We start from the raw sequence: 19,342 nt of genomic DNA, 5'->3' as shown, positions 1-19,342 counted from the left end.
ACTTCAGCCTGGGCAACAAGAGTGAAACTCCATCTCAAAAAAAAAAAAAAAGAAAAAGAAAAAGAAAACCACAGCCGGGTGCAGTGGCTGACGCCTGTAATCCCAACACTTTGGAAGGCCAAGGCGGGTGCATCACCTGAGGTCAGGCGTGTGAGACCAGCCTGGCCGACATGGTGAAACACCGTCTCTACTAAAACACAAAAATTAGCTGGGCTTTGGTGGTGGGTGCCTGTAATCCCAGCTACTCGGGAGGCTGAGGCAGGAGAATTGCTTGAACCTGGGAGGTGGAGGTTGCACTGAGCCGAGATCACGCCACTGCACTCCAGCCTGGGCGACAGAGTGAGACTGGTCTCAAAAAAAAAAAAAAAAAAAAACTAAATGGGTAGAAAAGATAGCATAGTAATATTAATTAAAGCTGAAATGGCTATATTAATATCTAGGTTATTTCAGAACATATATTACAACCAGGGATAAAGAAATACATACCATATTTATAAAGGGATGAATTTATCAAAATGATACAACAATTTCAAAACATGTATCTAAATAACAGAGCTTCAAAATGCACAGTGAGAGAACTGGTAAAACAAAAGGTTAAATGGAGAAACCCACAATAATATTTGGAGATTTCAATAACTCTGTGTCACTAATTGAAGGAAGTAGTAAATAGAAAATCAGCGGGACTATGGAAAACTTGAAGAACACAGCCAATTTTACTTAATTGATTTTTATAAAATGCTCCACACAACAGCATCAGAATGCACATTCATTTCCAGTGCACACAGAACATTTACAAAATAGACCATTTTCTGTGGTGTAAAAGAGGTCTCAATAAATGTAAGATGATTCAAATCATACAGAATGTGGTCTGTGACCACACAGCTTTAAATAAGAAACCAATGCCAGAAAGATCTCTAGAAAATTCCCAAATATTTGGAAATAAAGTGTACATTTCCCAATAATCCATGGGTCAAAGAATAAACCAAAAGGAAAATTATAAAATATTTTGAACTGCTTGAAAATGAAAACATGAGATATAAAAATTGGGGATACAGCTAAAACAATGATTAGAGATAAATTTATAGCATTAAACCCTTGTATTAGAAAAAAAGGCCAGGTGCGGTGGCTCATGCCTGTAATCTCAGCACTTTGGGAGGTTGAGGTGGGGGGATCACTTGAGGTCAGGAGTTTGAGACCAACCTGGCCAACATGGTGAAACCCCACCCCTACTAAAAATACAAAAAAATTATCCGGGCATGATGGTGCATGTCTGTAATCCCAGGAGGTGGAGGTTGCGGTAACTCGAGATCACGCCATTGCACTCCAGCCTGGGTGACAGAGCAAGACTCTGTCTCAGAAAAAAAAAAGAAAGAAAAAAAGACATCTCAAATCAGTGACCTACTCGTCTACCTTAAGTAATTAGACAACAAAGAGTAAATGAAATACAAAATAGAAGAAATAATAAAGATAAGCAATCCATAAAATAGAAGACAAAAACAATAAAGAAAATTAATGAAACCAAAAGCCAGTTCTTTGAGAAGAGCAATAAAATTGATAAACCTCTAGTTAGACTGATTAGATAGGGAAAGCACAAATTACCTTTTTAGGATGTAAAAGAGGGAAACTATCATTACAGGTCCGATAGACAGTATGAACATGTTTTGGTCAGTGTGCGTTCAACTTAGATAAAATAGGCAAATTATTTGAACAGTAAGTTTTCACAGCTCTCAAGATTAAATAGATAACCTAAATAGCCCTGTATTTATTAAAAGAATTGACTTTATTGTTTAAAACCTTCTCACAAAGAAAAGTCCTAGTTCAGATGGTTTCACTGGTAACTTAACAATGAAGGAAGAAATAACACCATTTCTGTGCAAACACACCAAGAAAATAGAAGAGAAGGAATCTTACTCTATGAGGTCAGCCTTATACTAATAACAAAACCAAAAAAAGACATTACAAAAAATGAAAACTATACATCATACCTCTCATGAAGTTATTTGCATAAATAGTTAACAAATTTTTAGTAAATCCACTCTAACAATACATAAAATAATAATGTATATTATGACTAAACATGGTTTATTTCAGGAATGCTAAGTTGGTTTAACATTCAAAACTCATTCCATAGTTTAGGATACAGGATCCTTTAACAGGATGAAAAAGGAAAACCATATGATACAGCAAAAGCAGTTGACGAAATCCTACTTCCATTCAAGATTAGAGAGAGCATGATTGTGTTTGTGTGTGTGTGTGTGTGTGTATCTTGGCAATCTAAGAAGAGAACTTTCACAAGCTAATGATTATGAAAAATCTATAACATCTCTAATGGTAACAGACTGAGTGCTTCCCCTTTAAGACTGGAAACAAGAACGGGATGTTCACTCCTGTTTTTATTGAGCATTGTAATGGAGCTTCTAGCCCATGTAATAAGGGGAAAAAAAAAAAGAGTCATAAAATTATATATATAAAAAAAGACTGTCGGTATTCATGGATAACATGGCTGTCTATGTAGCAAATCCTTATGGAGTCTACAAAATGGCCACTAGATCTACTAAGTGAAGTTAGCAAAGTCGTGAGATTATTGTATAAAAATCAGTAGTATTTTGGTATACTAGCAATGAACAATTGAATATAGAAATTTAATAACGATACAGTAGGCCAGGTGTGGTGGCTCACACCTGTAATTCCAACACTTTGGAGGACAAGGTGGGCTGATTGCTTGAGCCCAGGAGTTCTAGACCAGCCTGGGCAACACGGCGAGAACCTGTCTGTACAAAAAATACAAAATTAGCCAGGTGTCATGGCACATGCCTGTAGTTCCAGCTACTCAAGAGGCTGAGGTGGGAGGATCACTTGAGCCTAGGAGGCAGAGGTTGCAGTGAGCTGAGATTGTGTCACTGCACTTCACTCTGGGTGACAGAGTGTGACCCTGTCTCAAAGAAAAAACCACAACATCAAAAATATGACATAATTTGGGATAAATTTCTTAAATGATCTGTAATACTTATACACTGAAAACTACAAAATATTGTTACGAGAATTTAAAGACCTAAGTAGAGATATATAATATTTATGGATTGGTAGACTCAGTACTGTTAAGATTGCAGTTGTCCCCAAATTGATCTGTAGCTTCAACACAATCCCAATCAAAATACGAGTAGGCTTTTTTATAAATAAAAATTGGCTGGGCACAGTGGCTCACACCTGTAATCCTAACACTTTGGGAGGCCGATGCGGGCGGATCACCTGAGGTCAGGAGTTTGAGACCAGCCTGACCAACATGGTGAAACCCCATCTCTACTAAAAATACAAAATTAGCTGGGCGTGGTGGCGCATACCTGTACTCCCAGCTACTCAGGAGGTTGAGGCAGGAGAATCACTTGAACCCGGGAGGTGGAGGTTACAGTGAGCCGAGATCGCACCATTGTACTCCAGCCTGGGTAACGAGCAAAACTCCGTCTCAAAAAAAAAATAAAATAAAAACAGATAAAAATTGAGGTACTGATCCTGAAATTTATATGGGGATGCAAAGAACCTAGAAGAGTCAAAACAACTTTGAAAAAGAACATAATAGCCAGGCGCGGTGGCTCAGGCCTGTAATCCCAGCACTTGGGGAGGCCAAGGTGGGCAGATCACGAGGTCAGGAGATCGAGACCATCCTGGCCAACATGGTGAAATCCCATCTCTACTAAAAATACAAAAATAAGCTGGGCATGGTGATGTGTGCCTGTAATCTCAGCTACTTGGGAGGCTGAGGCAGGAGAATCTCTTGAACCCGGGAGGCAGAGGTTGCAGTGAGCTGAGATTGCGCCATTGCACTCCAGCCTGGTGACAGAGAGGGGGAGATTCTGTCTCAAAAAAAAAAAAAAAAGAGAGAGAAAAAGAAAATAATTCCAGGACTTCTTAGATGATGTTAAGACCTTTATTTTTTTTGACAGAGGTTCGCTCTTGTTGCCCAGGCTGGAGTGCAATGGTGCAATCTCAGCTCACTGCAACCTCCGCATCCTGGGTTCAAGTGATTCTCCTGCCTCATCCTCCCGAGTACCTGGGATTACAGGCACATGCCACCACACCCAGCTAATTTTGTATTTTTAGTAGAGACAGGGTTTCTCCATGTTGGCCAGGCTGGTCTCGAACTCCTGACCTCAGGTGATCCACCTACCTCGGCCTCCCAATGTGCTGGGATTACAGGCATTAGCCACCGTGCCCGGCTGTTAAGATGTATTTTAAAAGTAGAGTGATCAAAGCAGTATTGTTTGGGTGTAAATATATATGAATAGACCAATGGAACAGAACAGAGAGTCAAAACATAGATGCTTACAGATGCTCAATTGCTTTTCCATAAAGATGCCAAGGCAGTTCATTAGCAAAAGGATAATCTTTTGAACAAAAATGGTCTTTATAATTGTATAGCCAGTTGTCTGAAAAAGAAGATGAACCTCAACCTTTACCTCATACCATGTACAAAAATTAATTGGAAATGGTTCATAGATTTATACAGAGTTAAAACTAAAACTTCTGAAAGAAGACATAAGATAAAAATCTTAGTGACCTTTGGCTTGAAGGAGGGTGAGGGAACCATATATTACAAAGGGGCTCAAGGAAATTTTGGGGGGTGATTGCAAGTGCCTTTTTATGAGTATATGCACATGTCAGAATTCATCAAATTGTACACTTTAAATATGTGTAATTCATCAGTTATTTTAAATATAACTATAGAAGAAAATACATCATTTTTTTTTTTCTGGTAACGTAATAGACGTTCAAACTTTGATCAGGTCACTGCAGTGATATAGCCAAAGAGTTAACCTATCGAAGTCTCACACAAAAAGGAACAAGGTTTTGTTAACTCTTTACTCAACACCGAAAAGATAGGAATAGAGAAGTTTATGTTGGTTGTGATACAAGAATCTGTGAAATCATGTATTTGTACAATTCTCCATCTTGTATAGGACAGGCTGAAAAATAGGCTGAATGGCCTCTTGAGATTCTTTCCCACTCTAAGCTTCTAAAATAGGAGTTTTGGTTTATTTTAATTTGAAACTACACATATTCTTCAGAGAAGTGTGAAATTACAAAAGCATAATTTCATAGGTTCTTTGTAGCACTGTCGAGAACAGATGGTGCTAAAATCTGTTTGAGGAATGTTTGATTCTCTGGCCTTCAAGGAATACATTTCTTTTAGGGAATTAGGAGCTGATAGTCCTCTTCTTAAAGGAATGAAAGGAGTTGGTCAAAGGTCCTCTGGAGAATAGTGCAGAGGAGAGAGATGATGTTCCATTGATTATTGGTATAGCTTTTCCTAGTTTATACATAAAAGACAGTATTTAACAATGGATATGTTCAAATAAAAGAATCTTCAAGAAGAAGCCCATGATGCTGTACCTCCACTGACTGCAAGAGGAGGCCACTGCTGAACCCCACATGCCCAGGATAGTACTGTCTTCTCTCTTGTGTACATGCCCATTGACAGGAGTGGTTCTACTACACTGGACTTCTAGTCAAACTCCTGGCTTTCCCTGTCTCCCAGAACTCACAACCTCGCTGCCATATTTGTCCTTGAGACCATCAGCTCTAATCTCATTGTGTTTATGTCAAGCACCACAAGAAGTTCTGGACTCCTAGGGCATCCCTCATTTATCGTAATTTAATTTCTATCTCCGTACACCCTCCTTTCTGACCCCATTTCGTATTCATTTTGGAAAACCCAAGATATTAATTCTTGTAAGTCTTATTTGCCTCTATACATTTCCTTGGTAATCTTATCCAGTTCTATGGGCTTAAATACTATTTCTAAGCTGACATCTTCCAAATGTTTGTTTTAGCCTAAATCTCTCTGCTGTTTTGTAGACTTGACTGTCTTACTGCCCACTTGACATCTCCACTTGCATACACATTTCAAGCTTAGCAAGTTCACCTTTGACATGGTCATCTTACAGGCTTCTCTATCTAAATTAATGACAGTGCTGTCATCTTTCCAGTTACCCAAGCCCAAAACTTTAGAGTCATCTTTGAATCTTCTTTTCCTCATTCCTCGATAGACAAATCTATCAGGAAATTCTGCTGCCTCTACTTTCTAAATATATCTATAATCCAGCTGCCTCTCAATCCTGGGACCAGTCTGGTCTCTGACCTAGATTTCTGCAGTGGCCTCCTAACTGGTCTTCCTATTAGTACCCTTGTCAGTCTGTTTTTAATGTAGCAGCCTAAGTGGTCTTTTCTTTTCTTTTTTTTTTTTTTTTTTTGAGACAGAGTCTCGCTGTGTCGCCCAGTGGAGTGCAATGGCGCGATCTCGGCTCACTGCAACTTCCGCCTCCCGGGTTCAAGCGATTCTTCTTCCTCAGCCTCCCGAGTAGCTGGGACTACAGGCGTGCACCACCATGCCCGGCTAATTTTTGTATTTTTAGTAGAGACGGGGTTTCACTATATTGGCCAGGCTGGTCTCGAACTCCTGACCTTGTGACCTGCCCGCCCTGGCCTCCCAAAGTATTGGGATTACAGGAGTGAGCCACCATGCCCAGCCTGGTCCTTTCAAAACTAAGTCATATCATATCACTCCTCTGCTTAAAACCTTCCACAGATTTTTCATCCCAATCAGAATGACACAAGTCCTCTACACCATTTGTATTTCTCGACTCATTATCTCTGTGATCTCTTTTTTTCTTTTTTGGAGACAGAGTCTCGCTCTATCGCCCAGGCTGGAGTGCAGTGGCGCGATCTCAGCTCACTGCAAACTCTGCCTCCCAGGTTCACGCCATTCTCCTGCCTCAGCCTCCTGAGTAGCTGGGACTATAGGCGCCTGCCACCGCGCCCAGCTAATTTTTTGTATTTTTAGTAGAGACAGGGTTTCACCGTGTTAGCCAGGATGGTCTTGATCTCCTGACCTCATGATCCGCCCATCTTGGCCTCCCAAAGTGCTGGGATTACAGGTGTGAGCCACCACGCCCGGCCCTCTGTGACCTCATTTTTTTATAACTCTTCCTTTTCTGTCACTCAGCTCTGGCCACACTGTCCTCAGTGTTCCTTGAAATTCCAGGGCATGCTACCTTACTGCCCTCCAGGGCCTTGCACGTATCCCCATGCAGTGGGATAAAAGCCTTTGGCTTTTCCCTCACTTTTTTCAGTAAGACATCCTCTGACTCTCCTATTTAAAATTGTACCCACCAATACTCCCAGTCCTCCTTCCATGTTTTATTTTTCTCTGTAGCACTTGTCATTGTATAATAGTTTTATGTATTTTACTTATTTGTTTGTTGTTTTTGTCTCCTCCTCCTACACACAAGAATATAAGCTCTGTGAGGGCAGGAATTTGTTTGCTTGTCTACTACTGAATAAAGCAAGCACTAAAACAGTGTCTGGCACATATTAGATACTCAATGCCCATTGGCTAAATGAATAAGTATTTTCTAAATGAATGAGTGAAGGCAGCCTGGGCACATAGCGTGAGACCTCAGCTCTACAAAATAAAAGTAGGCCAGAGGGCCAGGCACTTTGCCTCATGCCTGTAATCCCAGCACATTGGGAGGCCAAGGAGGGAGGGTCACTTCAGGTCAGGTGTTTGAGAGCAGCCTGGCTATCATGGTGAAACCCGTCTCTACCAAAAAATAACAAAAATTAGGCGGGCATGGCAGCACATGCCTATAATCCCAGCTACTCGGGAGGCTGAGGCAGGAGAATCACTCCTGAGGTCCAGAGTTCACAACCACCCTGACTAACGTGGTGAAACCCCGTCTCTACTAAATACAAAAAAAAAAAAAAAAATAGCCAGGCGTGATGGCGCATGCCTGTGATCTGAGCTACTTGAGAGGCTGAGACAGGAGAATTGCTTGTACCTGGTTGGCGGAGATTGCAGTGAACTGAGATTGTGCCATTGCACTCCAGCCTGGGCAACAAGAGCAAGACTCAGTCTCAAAAAAAAAAAAACCACAAAAAAACAAATGAAAATAAAGATAGCTGGGCATAGTGGTACATAGCTATAGTCTGTGTACCTGGGAGGCTGAGGTGGGAGGCTCACTTGAGCCCAAGAGTTGGAGACTGCAGTAAGCTATGATTATGCCACTGCACTCCAGCCGGGGCAACAGAACAAGACCCTGTCTCAAAAACACACACACACACACACACACACACACACACACACACACACAAACAAAAACAAAACAAAACAGATTGAATGAAGACTCATAGTTGTCAATATGTAGATTCATAGGACTTGAAGATGGGGTCTAGCCTCTGGACACTAGTGAATTTCAGCTAACTGGAAGGGTACGTATTTACATTTTTCTTAAAATTACTCCAAGAAAGTATATTCTTCCACCTTTTCCATCGTTCTTCAGCTCAGTGTTTCTTTCTCAGTTCTAGTTCTGTTCCTCACTTATGCTGCTTCCTCTGTCCAAAATATTCTTTTTATATACCTGAGAGCCTTTAGCAAACCTCCCTAGAATTCTCCATCCCCTAGACAGTGTCACTGTTTTTCTCCTCCATTTTCCTGTTGTTCTTTATTTCTGTAACATGCACAGGATGATGGGTGTGAATCCTGTCCTCTGAATTGTGAGCCTCTTGAGGGCAGAGAGTGTCTTTCATGCTTCCCTGTATCCTTGTAGTTGTTCACTTTTCATAGATTTTTCACACCTTTGTACTGGATCTTCCTGTCTAAAGCCTTTGTTAATCACTTGATAAGGTTTGTAGAACTGAATCACTAAAACTTATTTTATTTGGCCGGGTACAGTGGCTCACGCCTGTCGTTCCAGCACTTTGGGAGGCTGAGGAGGGAGGATCACTTTAGCCCCAAGATTTGAAACCAGCCTTGGCAACATATTAAGAAAGACCCCATCCATACAAAATTAAAAATAAAAGAATTAGGCTGGGCGTGGTGGCTCACGCCTGTAATCCCAACACTTTGGGAGGCTGAGGCGGGCGGATCATGAGGTGAGGAGATCAAGACCATCCTGGCTAACATGGTGAAACCCTATCTCTACTAAAAATACAAAAAATTAGCTGGATGTGGTGGTGGGCCCCTGTAGTCCCAGCTACTCGGGAGACTGAGGCAGGAGAATGGTGTGAACCCGGGAGGCAGAGCTTGCAGTGAGGCTGAGGCAGGAGAATGTTGTGAACGTGGGAGGCAGAGCTTGCAGTGAGCCGAGATTGCACCACTGCACTCTAGCCTGGGCGACAGAGCGAGACTCCATCTCTAAAAAATTAAATAAATAAATAAATAAATACATAAAAAATAAAAGAATTAGCCAGGTGTGGTGGCACATACCTGTAGTCCCAACTTCTTGGGAGGTTGAGGTGGGAGGATCACCTGAGCCCCAGAGGTCAAGGCTGCAGTGAGCAGTGATCATGCCACTGTACCCCAGCCTGAACGAGAAGGCGAGACTGTCTCAAGAAATAAAAACGAAAACAGAAACTTATTTTATTAGATACCCAATCTATGTGACACTAATTACAAGTGAATCAAGATTTAAAAGAAAATCATGCTAACCACATTAACTCTCAGTATAGTTTTATGACTATTACAAGCCATCCAAATCTATTCCTACTTATTCGGTTTACTAACTAGTATATTCAGCAAGTATTTATGGAGTGCCTGCCATGACAAAGGCCCTATGCTAAGCCTAACACATATACAAATTGTATCCACTCCTCAAGACTCTGTTTAAACTCCTCTATAAATCCTTTCCAGTTCAAATCGAAAGGCTAAATAGTCATTTTTTAAACATGAGATCTCAGAGAGGAAATTGAAGTACATGATGTGTTAACTGAAAGATGGATTAGGTGTTATAACTCTTCACACACTTCTGCAGCATAATCATTCATAGAACTGTGTTCTTTTAATTGGCTCCTGTGATTTTTCCGGGACTCCAAGGGTGGGAAACACCGGGAGGTAAAGCTCGTGCTGTTTCACTTGATGTGCTAAAATGGTTCTTTTGAGATAATGCTCCTGTAGCATTTAGCTCAGCTTGCTCAGTGCCTGGCTCATGGTTGGTGCTCTGGAAATGTTACGTACTTTGCACATTCTGTTGTTACAGCAGTTGTTTCTCTGCCTTTTACTGGTATGTCATTCTCAATAATTTGTAAACTTTTAGGAAAGGTCCTTAATTTCATTATCTTATAAGAGGTATAGGAGCTACCTGGTTGAATTATTTGCTGCTGATTTTAAGGTTGCTTTAAGGTTCAGTAGGCAGGGTAGGGAAGATGAGCATACAAATTTTATTTAACAAATTGTTTGTTAAAAGAGTACTTATTATATGTTTGATGCTGTCCTAAGCACTTTGTAAATATTAATTTATCTAACTCTCATAACTGTATGAAATAGTTACTTTTATTATCACATTTTATAGAAGAGGGTCCTGGGACACAGAGAGGTTAAGTAAGTTTACTAAAGACACACAGATAGTTACGAGCAAGGCCAGTATTCAGATACTGTTGGTCGAAGGCCAGGCATGGTGGATCATGCCTGTAATCCCAGCACTTTGGGAGGTCAAGGTGGGTGGATCACCTAAGGTCAGGAGTTCAAGACCAGCTTGACCAACATGGTGAAACCCTGTCTCTACTCAATACCAAAAAAAAAAAAAAAAAAAAATAGCTGGACATGGTGGCACATGCCTGTGCCTGTAATCCCAGCTACTTGAGAGGCTGAGGCAGGAGAATCACTTGAACCCAGGACGTGGAGGTTGCAATGAGCCAAGACTGCACCATTGCACTCCAGCCTGGGCAACAAGAGTGAAACTCCATCTCAAAAACAAACAAGGCCGGGCACAGTGGCTCATGCCTGTAACCCAGCACTTTGGGAGGCTGAGGTGGGTGGATCACCAGGTCAGGAGATAGAGACCATCCTGGCTAACATGGTGAAACCCCATCTCTACTAAAAATACAAAAATTAGCTGGGCATGGTGGCATGCACCTGTAGTCCCAGCTACTCGGGAGGCTGAGGTAGGAGAATCGCTTGAACCCAGGAGGCGAAGTTTGCAGTGAGCCGAGATTGCACCACTACACTCCAGCCTGGTGACAGAGTGAGACTCTGTCTCAAAAATAAACAAACAAAAATACTGTTGGTCTTGCAATTAAGCATTATTCAAGGTTGAATGTGAATGATGGCATATAAAAAGTACAGAGAATGTGCTATGGCATTTCAAAGAAGGTAATGGTCACATTAATGTCTCATTGGGGGTTACAGAAGTCTTCATGCTGGCCAGGCGCGGTGGCTCACGCCTGTAATCCTAGCACTTTGGGAGGCTGAGTCGGGCAGATCACAAGGTCAGGAGTTCGAAACCAGATTGGCCAATATGGTGAAACCCCATCTCTATTAAAAATACAAAAATTAGTGGGGTGTGGTGGCGTGTGCCTGAAGTCCCAGCTACTCAGGAGGCTGAGGCAGAAGAATTGCTTGAATCCGGGAGGCAAGAGGTTGCAGTGAGCCGAGATGGTGCCACTGCACTCCAGCCTGAGCGACAGAGGGAGACTTGTCTCAGAAAAAAAAAAAAAAAAAGTCTTCATGCTGAAATTGGCATTTTCAGGGGACTACTTTTTCAGGTGCTTGGCCATAGGAGAAGAAAAGGGAAGGTAGGCCGGGCGCGATGGCTCACGCATGTGATCCCATCACTTTGGGAGGCCGAGGTGGGTGGGTCACTTAAGCTCAGGAGTTTGAGACCAGCCTGGCCAAGATGGTCAAACTCCGTCTCTACTAAATACAAAGAATTAGCCCGGGTGGTGGCGGGCGCCTGCAGTCCCAGCTACTTGGGATGCTGAGGAAGGAGAATCGCATGAACTCAGGAGGCAGAGGCCGCAGTGAGCCAGGACCACACCACTGCACTCCAGCCTGGCCAACAGAGCAAGACTCTGTCTCAAAAAGAAAAAAAAAAAAAAAACCCAAAAAGAAAATAGTAATGCAAAGCCTCAGGGATGGGAAATGGTAGGCCATCAGGAAGTAGTCCTGCATGTAAGCAGCATGTAAGGATACTGTAGGAGGGAGGCAAGATTTGGGGTTAGAGCATAGGAAGCTTGAGATTCTGAATGGAGGACAAGCTGGAGAAGATGTGACATAGAGCTGTGCTTTGATAAGTACGAAAACATTGTATGTGATGAATCAGAACTGATAGAGATTCACTGTAGGAAAACCAGTTACAAGGTCATTATGTCCAGAAAAGAGGCAATTAGGCCTTGAACTATGGTGAAAATAGGTATAGATACAAGAACATTACAGAATTTGAATTGACAGCAGAATAACACAACCAAAATGGATAGTCAAATATTTATATCATTATATGACTAGTGTAAGTTTGTTTTATGGTCAGTAAGGTCCTTTGAATCTCTTGAAAACTCTGCTCTTGTTGTAACTGAGCATTATCTTAAGAGAAAATATATTCATTTATCTCTAAAGAAATATGAAGTTTCTTTCATTGGACTTGTAATTTACATCCAAGGAAATGATTTCCTTTGAGGCCAGCTAATTTATTCAGAATGTCTGGATTGAAAATGTTTCTTAGTCTGCTTAGTGTAGACAAAATTAGAAACCACTTTAGCCTAATGATTCGGAAGAAATGATTTCTTTAAAATTGTGATCATCTCAGTTTCTTTCATGTGATACAAATGTAAATTGCAAATGAGAACCTAAATGTGTCTGTCAGTTGGCTTTGCTAAGCAGAAATCTTCTAGCTGACTCATCCTATTTACAGAAGAATTATTTCAAAGTAACCTTTGGAAAACCTGGGTAGAAGTGGTTTGGATTAGTGAGGTTGATAAATATCAGTGTAAGAGGAGTATTCAATTATAGTTTGGATACCTCTGGTGCTTTGGAAGAGTTATAACAAAATAAAGCCAAGAGATGATGATGATGCCTTAGAGTTGTATGGATACAATACCTAGGAGTAAATTTAACCAAGGAAGTAAAAGACTTGTACCCTGAGAACTACAAAACATTGCTGAAATTAAAGACCTGTGTAAATGGAAAGATGTTCCATGGATTAGAAGACTTAATATTGTTAAGATGTCAATATTAAAAGTGATCTACAAATGATTCATTGCAAGCCGTATCAAAATTTCAATGGCCTTTTTGCAGCAATGGAAAAGCCAATATTCAAATCATCTGTAATTGCAAGGGGCCCTGAATAGCCCTTCGTGGATGTTCTTGAAAAAAGAAGAACAAAATTGGTGGATTTATACTTCTCAATTTTAAAACTTACCCTTACCTCACATTATATATAAAAACTGACTCAAAACAGTCAACCAACAAACTAAATATAAGAGCTAAAACCGTAAAGCTATTAGATGAAAACAGTAATCTTTCGTGACCTTGGATTTGGCATTGGATTCTTAGATATGACCCCAAAAGCACAAGCAACAAAAGAAAAAAAATAGATGAATTGGATTTAATAAAAATTAGAAATTTTATGCATCCAAGGACATTAGCAAGAAAATGAAAAGACAACCTATAAAATGGGAGAAAATATTTTCAGATCATATCTCTCATAAGGGTCTTAAGAATTCTTACATATCGGCCAGGCGCGGTGGCGCATGCCTATAATCCCAGCACTTTGGGAGGCCAAGGCGGGCGGATCATGAGGTCAGGAGATCGAGACCATCATGGTTAATATGGTGAAATCCCGTCTCTACTAAAAATACAAAAAATTAGCCGGGCATGGTGGCCAGCACCTGTAATCCCAGCTACTCAGGAGGCTGAGGCAGGAGAATGGCGTGAACCTGGGAGGTGGAGCTTGCAGTGAGCCTAGATCGCGCCACTGCACTCCAGCCTGGGTGACAGAGCGAGACTGTCTCAAAAACAAAACAAAACAAAAAATTCTTTCGTGTCAACAGCAAAGACAGCAAGGCAAAGTGGGTATGTGCCTGTAGTTCCAGCTACTTGGAAGGATAAGGTGAGAGGATCAGTGTCAACCTGGATAACATAACATGACATAACATAGCACCATAGTCTCTAAAAAAAAGACAACCCAGTTAAAAAATGGGCAGGCCAGGTGCGATGGCTCACGCCTATAATCCCAGCACTTTGGAAGCCAAGGTGGGCGGACCACTTGAGGTCGGGAGTTCGAGACCAGCCTGACCAACATGGAGAAACCCCATTTCTACTAAAAATACAAAATTAGTGGGTGTGCTGGCACATGCCAGTAATCTCAGCTACTCGGGAGGCTGAGGCAGGAGAATCACTTGAACCTGGGAGCTGGAGGTTGCGGTGAGCTGAGATAGTGTCACTGCACTCCAGCCTGGGCAACAAGAGCGAAACTCCATCTCAAAAAAGGAATAAAAGAATGGCTGCTCCATAGGCAGAGCAGTGTCATGGGCTGCCTGACTGAGTATATTTACGGTATTTCCTGATTATATGCTAAACAAAGGGTTTTCTGGGAAAGGGGTGGGGAATTCCTGGAACTGAGGGTTCCTTCCTTTTTAGATCATATAGGGTAACTTCCTGACATTGCCATGGCATTTGTAAAACTGTCATGCATGGGTGGGAGCGTCTTTTAGCATGCTAATGCATTATAATTAGTGATAATGAGCAGTGAGGACCTCCAGTGGTCACTTTCATCACCATCTTGGTTTTGGTGGGTTTTGGCTAGCTTCTTTACAGCATTCTGTTTTTATCAGTGGGGTCTTTGTGACCTGTATCTTGTGCTTTCCTCCTATCCTAAGAATGCCCAACCTCCTGGGATGCAGCCCAGCAGGTTTCAGCCTCATTTTACCCAGCCCCTGTTCAAGATGGAGTCAAACAACTCTGACAGCACTACAACTTTTTTATTTTATTTTTATTTTTTGAGATAGAGTCTCCCTGTGTTCCCCAGGCTGGAGTGTAGTAGCGCAATCTTGGCTCACTGCAGCCTCCACCTGTTGGGGTAAAGTGATTCTCCTGCCTCAGCCTCCCGAGTAGCTGGAATTACAGGCACCCGCCACCACACCCAGCTCATTTTTTTGTACTTTTAGTAGAGATGGGGTTTTACCATGTTGGCCAGGCTGGTCTCGAACTCCTGACCTCAAGTGGTTCACCCACCTCGGCCTCCTAAAGTGCTGGGATTACAGGTGTGAGCTACCGGGCCTGGCCCGCAACACTACAGCTTATAGGAGGAAGAGGGGAGTAAAACAAAATAAGTTTCCAGTTAGATGTTTAAAGGCTCAATTTTAAAGGATTAGATCAGAAAGTTGGACAAATGGGATGACATGAAGGAAAAAATGGGAAATAAAAACAAATTATCATTAACCCAGAGCTGGGCTAGGTGGCATGTGCCTATATAATCCCAGCCATTCAAGAGGCTGAGGTGGGAGGATCACCTGAGCCAAGGAGCTTGAATCCAGCCTGGACAACATAGTGAGATCCCTGTCTCTTAAAAAAAAAAAAAGTGTCGGCCGGGTGCAGTGGCTCACGCCTGTAATCCCAGCACTTTGGGAGGCCGAGGTGGGCGGATCACGAGGTCAGGAGATCGAGACCATCCTGGCTAACATGGTGAAACCTTGTCTCTATAAAAATACAAAAAAATTAGCTGGGCGTGGTAGCAGGCACTTGTAGTCCCAGCTACTCCGGAGGCTGAGGCAGGAGAATGGCGTGAACCCAGGAGGCGGAGGTTGCAGTGAGCCAAGATCGAGCCACTGCATTCCAGCTTGGGCAACAGAGAGAGACCCTGTCTCAAAAAAAAAAGGTGTCAAACTCTTTATTTTTTTTTATTTTTTTTTTGAGACAGAGTCTTGCTCTTTCCCCAGGCTGGAGTGCAGTGGCGCGATCTTGGCTCACTGCAAGCTCCGCCTCCCAGGTTCACGCCATTCGCCTGCCTCAGCCTCCTGAGTAGCTGGGACAACAGGCATCTGCCACCATGCCCAGCTAAATTTTTTTGTATTTTTAGTAGAGATGGGGTTTCACCATATTAACCAGGATGGTCTCGATCTCCTGACCTCGTGATCCGCCTGCCTCGGCCTCCCAAAGTGCTGGGATTATAGGCATGAGCCACCGTGCCTGGCCCCAAACTCTTTATAGAAATAAATAACAACAAATGATCATTAACCTGTTTCAGCCAGGGGTTGGAGTTTAACATCAAGGTGAGTTCTTACGTATTACATGCAAAACAGTGGCCCATGAATTTTTTTTTTTTTTGGATTAGGTCAGAATTATCATGTTAAATCTTTTGAGAAGAATAAAGCAAAATATTAGTAACTAATTTCATTGAAGATCTCAAACATAAGTTAGTAAAATTAAGAAACAATTTGAATTTCATATGTTTTTAGAGGAAAGTTCACTCCTTTGGAAGTTGAAAAAGCAGATGTACTTAAATATGGGACATTCTTTTGAACTTAGAATTTCAGATTATATATCCTCAGAGAATCCAGTATATAGGAGAAACTACAATTAGCTAAACTAATTTTAGCTACTTGAGTTCAATTCAGCAGTAAGACAAAAAGTGAATGCAAAATGTATCATGTGCTTATTAGGTCATAGTACAAATCGCTTATAAAATGTACAGGGAATTTTTGTGTACATTGATTTGTTAATGGTGACTGATTTTTTTACTTTGTTTCATTATTTGGTGGCCCTTTTTGTCACTTTAATACGTAATATTCTGTTAGTTTTGTTTTTGAGAAGATGGAGTTGCACCATGTCAGACAGAAAAATGCCCATTCTTGTCAGAATAAGGTTATCTCTTTGATTGCAGATGATGAAAGCCATGAACAAGTCCAATGAGCATGTCCTGGCAGGAGGTGCCTGCTTCAATGAAAAGGCAGACTCTCATCTTGTGTGTGTACAGAATGATGATGGAAACTATCAGACCCAGGCTATTAGTATTCACAATCAGCCCAGAAAAGGTGAGCATTTGAGCTGGTTGAGATTATGATAATGGAAAATTATACTGGACTTGGACAGTTAGATACCTCAGTCCCGTAACACTCACTTTCTAGATAGGTGACCACAAACAAATTAATTAACCTTTCCAACCATATTCTTCAGGATTATGTTGACTCCCCAAGTGGCCAGACTCAGAGTTGCAAATGGGATATGTGTTATTGAGGGAAAAATTTTGAAAATATGCCCTTAGGAGGGAGGGATAGCATTAGGAGAAATACCTAATGTAAATGACGAGTTGATGGGTGCAGCAAAACTAACATGGCATGTGTATACGTATGTAACAAACCTGCATGTTGTGCACATGTACCCTAGAACTTAAAGTATAATAATTAAAAAAAAAAAAAAAAAAAAGAAAATATGCCCTTAGGATATTGACAAGGGCCAGCACTGGCATTTGAAGGCACGACTAGGCCCCATAATGACAGTATGTTTAGGTAAATTTGAAGCTTGTTGGATGGCCATTCCCACAGAATGCTAATTAACTTGACAGGATTCTGAAGGAGGTTTCAGTGCTATTCAGAATGTGGTCTCCACACCCCAGATTCACTAATCAAAATTTGCATTTTAACGAGATCTCTGTGTGATTCAAGTGCACATTCGACTTTGAGAAGCATTGCTCAAGAGGCGTTACCCAAAGTGTTTTCTCAGGCACCATGGTGTTAAAAACTGTTCACATGAAAAAATAAGTCTTGTTTAATAGATTTAATCTAAGAAACCCTGTGTTAGGCCAGCCGCGGTGGCTCATGCCTGTAATCCCAGCACTTTGGGAGGCCAAGACGAGAGCATCATTTGAGCTAAGGAGTTCAAGACAAGCCTGGGCAACATAGCAAGACCCTGTCTCTTAAAAAAAAAAAAAAAGCTGGGCATGGTGGCTCACGCCTGTAATCCCAACACTTTGGGAGGCCGAGGTGGGTGGATCACCTAAGGTCAGGAGTTCAAGACCAGCCTGACCAACGTGGTGAAACCTCATCTTTACTAAAAATACAAAAGAGTTAGCGGGGCATGCTGGCACATGCCTGTAGTCCCAGCTACTCGGGAGGCTGAGGCAGGAGAATGGCGTGAACCCAGGAGGTGGAGCTTGCAGTGAGCAGAGATAGCACCACTGCACTTCAGCCTGGGTGACAGAGCGAGACTCCGTCTCAAAAAAAAAAAAAAAAACTTAGCAGATAAAATAGTTGGCAACCATATTTCTATCTTCAGAATATATTTGATCTAAAAAAATCTGAAAATCAATGGATTAGATTGGGGGTGGCAAACTTTTTTTGTGAAGGGCCAAATGATAAATATTTTAGACTTTGCAAGCTGTGGTTTTTGTCAACAACTATTCGGCTCTAGTATTATAGTGCAAAAACTGCCATAGACAATAAGTAAATGAATGGACATGGCTGTGTTTCAATAAAATTTTATTTACAAAAGCAGGCTGGAGGCCAAGCAGGCTATAGCTTGCCAACCCCCTGACCTCAACCATTAAGATTCCTTTTCTTGTAAGATACTTGGATTCTTAATTAGAGGAAGAACAAAACAAAATGGGGGAGTGTATCTTAAAACCTAGTTCCCAAAGCTGTTGTAAGCATCAGAATTGTTGGTTACATGTTTATTGTGGAATATAGATTTGATTTTTTAAAATTTTCTGTGTGATGATGGTCGGAATTCTCAACTTCTGAATATTTTGTTATTATTCTCAATCCCTCCAGCTTAGGGTCTGTCTTACTAAACTATTTCTATTGCTGTTTTAGTGACTGGTGCCAGTTTCTTTGTGTTCAGTGGCGCTCTGAAATCCTCTTCTGGATACCTTGCCAAGTCCAGTATTGTGGAAGGTAAAGAATGAATTGTTCAGTCCTCATAACAAGGACTGAACTTATGTACATAAAGGGAATCCTTTACACTTCTGCTGTAGATGTCTGACTCCTACTGTTTTTTCAGTAGCATCTCTTCAGCAAATTAAAACTGCCATGAGAGTGCTTAGTTCTCTGAAGAAAGGAGTAAGTGGTAGGGATACCATGTGACAATGACATTAAAACTAGGAGAGGAGATGGCCTTTCAGAGCTCTGGGATAAGGTACCTGAGGGCATGTAGTCTGAGTTCAAATATATCATTGGGTGGAAATATTAATATCTAAATGTGTAGATGAAAGTCTCTCCTGTCCACAAGAATGCTGTGGTCATCATTTGGAGTACAAAATGGCATGTGCTTGCTGCTAGTGTGCTATAATTAGACATGACACATATGTTGACAAAAGTTAATTAAACTAAAGGCTAATTGGCACACCGTTTATTTTCTTTGCTGGTTTTCATTGTGTTTTGATTTTGCTACTCTTATTTCATAACAGATGGCTTAAAACAACCATTTTATCATGCTTGCTTATCCTCTAGATCAGTAATCTTGACAGGGCAATGCAGGGATGGCTTAACACTGCTTCATGATGTTTGGAGTCTTAGTTGGGATGACTTGAAGTCATCTGATGACTGGGAGCTAGAATTATATGAAGGTTTGTTCACACACACG

General features: G+C 41.4%; 1 protein-coding gene across 2 annotated transcripts in view; it reads left to right on the top strand.

Moving 5' to 3' along the window:
* The window catches only part of ZFYVE9 (zinc finger FYVE-type containing 9), a 210,680-nt gene that overhangs the window by 178,128 nt on the left and 13,210 nt on the right, over positions 1 to 19,342 (top strand). For both annotated transcript variants that reach the window (XM_034965193.3, XM_034965188.3), the window contains 2 exons: positions 16,647 to 16,797; positions 18,574 to 18,654. In XM_034965193.3, coding sequence (XP_034821084.1) covers positions 16,647 to 16,797; positions 18,574 to 18,654 — 232 coding nt within the window. The remainder of the gene's footprint in view (positions 1 to 16,646; positions 16,798 to 18,573; positions 18,655 to 19,342) is intronic.

The sequence above is a fragment of the Pan paniscus genome, chromosome 1 (genome assembly GCF_029289425.2).
Source record: "Pan paniscus chromosome 1, NHGRI_mPanPan1-v2.0_pri, whole genome shotgun sequence".
In the NCBI taxonomy this organism is placed as follows: domain Eukaryota; kingdom Metazoa; phylum Chordata; class Mammalia; order Primates; family Hominidae; genus Pan; species Pan paniscus.
The sequence above is the reverse complement of the archived record's forward strand: the minus strand, read 5'-3'. Positions and strand labels throughout refer to the sequence as shown.